The sequence below is a fragment of the Octopus bimaculoides genome, chromosome 2, assembly GCF_001194135.2.
Source record: "Octopus bimaculoides isolate UCB-OBI-ISO-001 chromosome 2, ASM119413v2, whole genome shotgun sequence".
NCBI lineage: Eukaryota > Metazoa > Mollusca > Cephalopoda > Octopoda > Octopodidae > Octopus > Octopus bimaculoides.
The window spans coordinates 188,547,732-188,551,841 of NC_068982.1; the positions used below are offsets into that span (position 1 = coordinate 188,547,732).

The 4,110-nt window shown below is 43.2% G+C and overlaps 1 protein-coding gene across 1 annotated transcript in view; it reads left to right on the forward strand.

Annotated features, from left to right (window-relative positions):
- LOC106873700 (calcipressin-2) overlaps positions 1–4,110 on the forward strand; it is a 109,709-nt gene that overhangs the window by 102,845 nt on the left and 2,754 nt on the right. The window contains exon 3 of the mRNA XM_014921173.2: positions 1,628–1,793. Within this exon, the coding sequence (XP_014776659.1) occupies positions 1,628–1,793 (166 nt within the window). The remainder of the gene's footprint in view (positions 1–1,627; positions 1,794–4,110) is intronic.

Sequence of the window (4,110 nt, forward strand, 5' to 3'; positions counted from 1 at the left end):
CAGTCCTCAGTCAAATCGTCCAACCCATGCTAGCATGGAAAGCGGACGTTAAACGATGATGATGATGATGATGATATATATATATATACACATACATCGTTACCAGCGTTGCCTTCTAGCACTTGTGCTGGTGGCACGTTAAAAAATCATTCGAGTGAGGTCATTGCCAGTACCGCTGGACTGGCTCCCGTGTAGGTGGCATGTAAAAAACACCTTTTTGAGCGTGGCCGTTGCCAGTACCGAGTGACTGGCCCTCGTGCCGGTGGCACATAAAAGCACCCACTACACTCTCGGAGTGGTTGGCGTTAGAAAGGGCATCCAGCTGTAGAAACTCTGCCAGATCAGATTGGAGTCTGGTACAGCCTTCTGGCTTGTCAGTCCTCAGTCAAATCGTCCAACCCATGCTAGCATGGAAAGCGGACATTAAACGAAGATGATGATGATGATGATGATGATATATTATATATTTATTACTGGTGCAGGCCAGTTTACAGGGCTACCCTGGGTTTTTCACCATAAAGGGTACCTTTATGGTGAGAATATTATGAAGAGACCATAAGTCAACAGATCTTACAGTCTGAAGATATGCCATAAAGGCACCTTTTATGGTGAGAAACCCAGGGTAACCCTATAAATCAGCCTTCACTAGTAATTAATACAGACTGCTCTTCTTCTTAGAGTCTGCTTCTTCGCTGGATTTTTGTTTTTCTAAAAAAAAAAACTATATATATATATCATCATCTAATGTCCACTGCATGGGTTAGATGGAATTTGTTGGGGCAAATTTTCTATGCCCCAGGTGCCTCCCCACTCCTGTTGCTAATCTTTACCTGTTTCCAAGCAAGGTGATATTTCCCCATTGGCCAGACTCATTTTTCATGGAAACAAATGACATTGCTTCTATGAAGAGGACAGAACATTGATTGGCTACGACAGAAAGGGCCATGGAAAGAGCCAAGCTAGTAATATCAATAAAAGAAGACATTAGAAACGAGAGAATTTGAGAATGGAGCAGGTGATGTGATCACAAGGTACTGGAAGCACAAGTTCAGCTGGGCTGGATATGTTGCAAGGTTCACAGGCAAAAAGTGAACCCATACAGTTGCAGAATGGTATCCAAGGGATCAGAAAAGGCCATTTGGAAGGCCCCTTTGATGAGGAGAAGATGATTTAGTTAAGCAATTCGGATGAAGATGGCAAAGAATAATGCAATCAAAACAGACACACCTAACAAAGCCATAAAAAAAGGAAATAACAATGTAATTTCATTGTTTATGTCATATTTCTATGCTCATCATCATCATTTAATGTCTGTTTTTCCTGCTGGTATGGGTTGGACAGTTTGACAAGAGCTGGCAAACCTGAGAGTCCACCTTGAAATCATAGAATTATGCTTGGAAACAGATGTGAATTTACAACAGGAAAGGCGTCTGGTTATAAAAAAATCTGCCTCAATAAATTCCATCTGACTCGTGTAAGCATGGAAAAGGAGATGTTAAAACGATGATGATATTTTTTAACATTTATAATTTCCAAGTTTATATTGTAATTGCACGTCATTTCCACATTAGTTTAATAATCTCGTTTCTAACCCAACCGTCTTCAATTCTCCATTTCTCTCACACAGCCAACCAAATGCCTGGGCAGCCAGCCCCTTCTCCAGCCTCCAAAGCCTGTTCGACAACACTTGATCTCTCCCCCTGCTTCTCCACCAGTTGGCTGGGAGCCCACACTTGAGACGGAACCTGTGATAAACTATGACCTTCTGGCAGCAGTGGCTGCCCTCAGTCCAGGTAAGTGTTGTTGTTGTTGTTGTTTGTATTATTTCTGGAATCCAGGAATTATGATTTTCACAGAATTTTATTCGTCTTTTTAGTATCCTTGTGTGCAGTGTCTGTCACAGAAGGATTAAAAACCAATATGGGGACAATCAAAATGTAGTGTATACATAAATACAAACATAAATATATAATCATCATCATCATCATCATCGTTTAACGTCTGCTTTCCATGCTGGCATGGGTTGCATGGTTTCACTGGGGACTGGTGAACCAGAAGGCTGCACCAGGCTCCATTCTGATCTAGCAGAGTTTCTACAGCTGGATGCCCTTCCTAATGCCAATCACTCCGAGAGCGTAGTGAGTGCTTTTACGTGCCACCAGTACGAGGGCCGGTCAAGCAGTACTGGCAACAGCCACACTCAAGTGATGTTTTTTATGTGCCACCTGCACAGGAGCCAGTCCAGCGGCACTGACAACAACCTCGCTCGAATGTTTTTCACGTGCCACCGGCACAAGTACCAGTAAGGCAACGCTGGTAACGATCACGCTGGAATGATGCTTTTTTTGTGCCACCAGCACGGGAGCCAGTGAGCAGTCCTGGCGACAATCACGCTCAGATGGTGCTTTTAACGTTCCTCTGGCATGGGTGCCAGCCAGGTGGTGCTGTCATTGACCACCTCAGTGAATTTGATTTGGATTGTGATTTCACTTGCCTCAACAGGTCTTTGCAAGCAATGCGTAAGTGGGCTGGTTACACCACTGGCATAGGCCACAGGCTATGGTCTCACTTGGCTTGCAGGGTCTTCTCAAGCACAACATATCTCCAAAGGTCTTGGTCACTTGTCATCGCCTCCATGAGGCCCAATGTTCAAAGGTCATGCTTCACCACCTAATCCCATGTCTTCCTGTGTCTACCTCTTCCACAGATTCCCTCAACTGCTTAGGGTGTGACACTTTTCCACACAGCTGTCCTCATCCATTTGCACCACATGTCCATACCAGTGCAGTTGTCTCTCTTGCGCACACCACATCTGATATATATATATTGCTATTGTTGCTAACAGACAAATCACAGCAATACTGAGTATTGTCCTTTTGTTTATTTACTCCTGTATTTGTGGAACTTTATTATTTGTGCTCTCTTATTTACACAATATCGTTTGCTAGTGGCATGTAAAGAGCACCTTTCAAGCGTTGGGCCTCACTGAGGCAAAGTGGCTGAGTTCCTTTCATGTGTTGGGCCTGATGGAGGCAATGACTGGGACCTTTGGCATTGTGTTGTGCTTGAGAAGAAGACCCATTAAGCCAAGCAAAATTGCAGTCATGGCAGATATCGGTGTTACGCAAATTGTCCCCCGTGCTGGTGGCATTTAAAAGTACCCCAGTGTTATGCAAATGGCACCCATGCCAGTGGCATGTAAAAGCACCCATTACACTCTCAGAGTGGTTGGCCTTAGGAAGGGCATCGAGCTGTAGAAGACCATGCCAAATTAGACTGGAGTCTGGTGCAGCTTTCCAGCTTACCAGCCCAGTCAAACCGTTCAACCCATGCCAGCATGGACAATGGACATTAAAGGATGATGATGATGATGTTATAATGACCTAAAATACTTTGGATTGTTTGAAATGCCATCACAGATAACTTTTGTTGGAATTGAACTGAGGATAAAGATAAAGCCTGAGAAAACTATTGCAAATCACATGGCAAAACACGGTCCCAGACACAGAGGTTTCTCTCAAGAGCTGATCTGTTAAGCATTTATACACATTGCTGAAGAGAACACAAGTCAGGTGCACAGGCCACCTTGTTCAAATGCCTAACACATGGCTGTTCAAGAGACTGTTTCACAGCGAACTGGTGGATGGCAAGCACACACAAGGTGGAGAGAAAAAGCACTTCAAAGATACATTGGGCTGCATTTGCAGACCCCAGAGAACCATTTGCAGACTCCCCTCAACAGCTTCCACTGAAAGAAGAAAACTGTGACATGGTTTTGTTTCCTGATTGCGACTATTAATTAGAAAATTACTATTTTTAAATCTCACAAGAGATATTCAGCAACAGTACTTTGGAGCAAAGATTATTTGCCAACATATTCGAAAATATAAGGACACAGATCGTGTCATATAGCCAGCTGGAGATGACGTCTCCTGGGGCTAAATTGCAGCAACATTCGTCCTAAACTAGGACTGCCATGTTATGTTGGCAAACAATCTCTACTGCAACTATTAATGTCTATAGGAAATCTATGAATGCAACTTTGACCGTGTAATTCAATTCCTTTAATGTTGTTAATTGTCCATCAAAAAATAGAATTGATATTTTCTA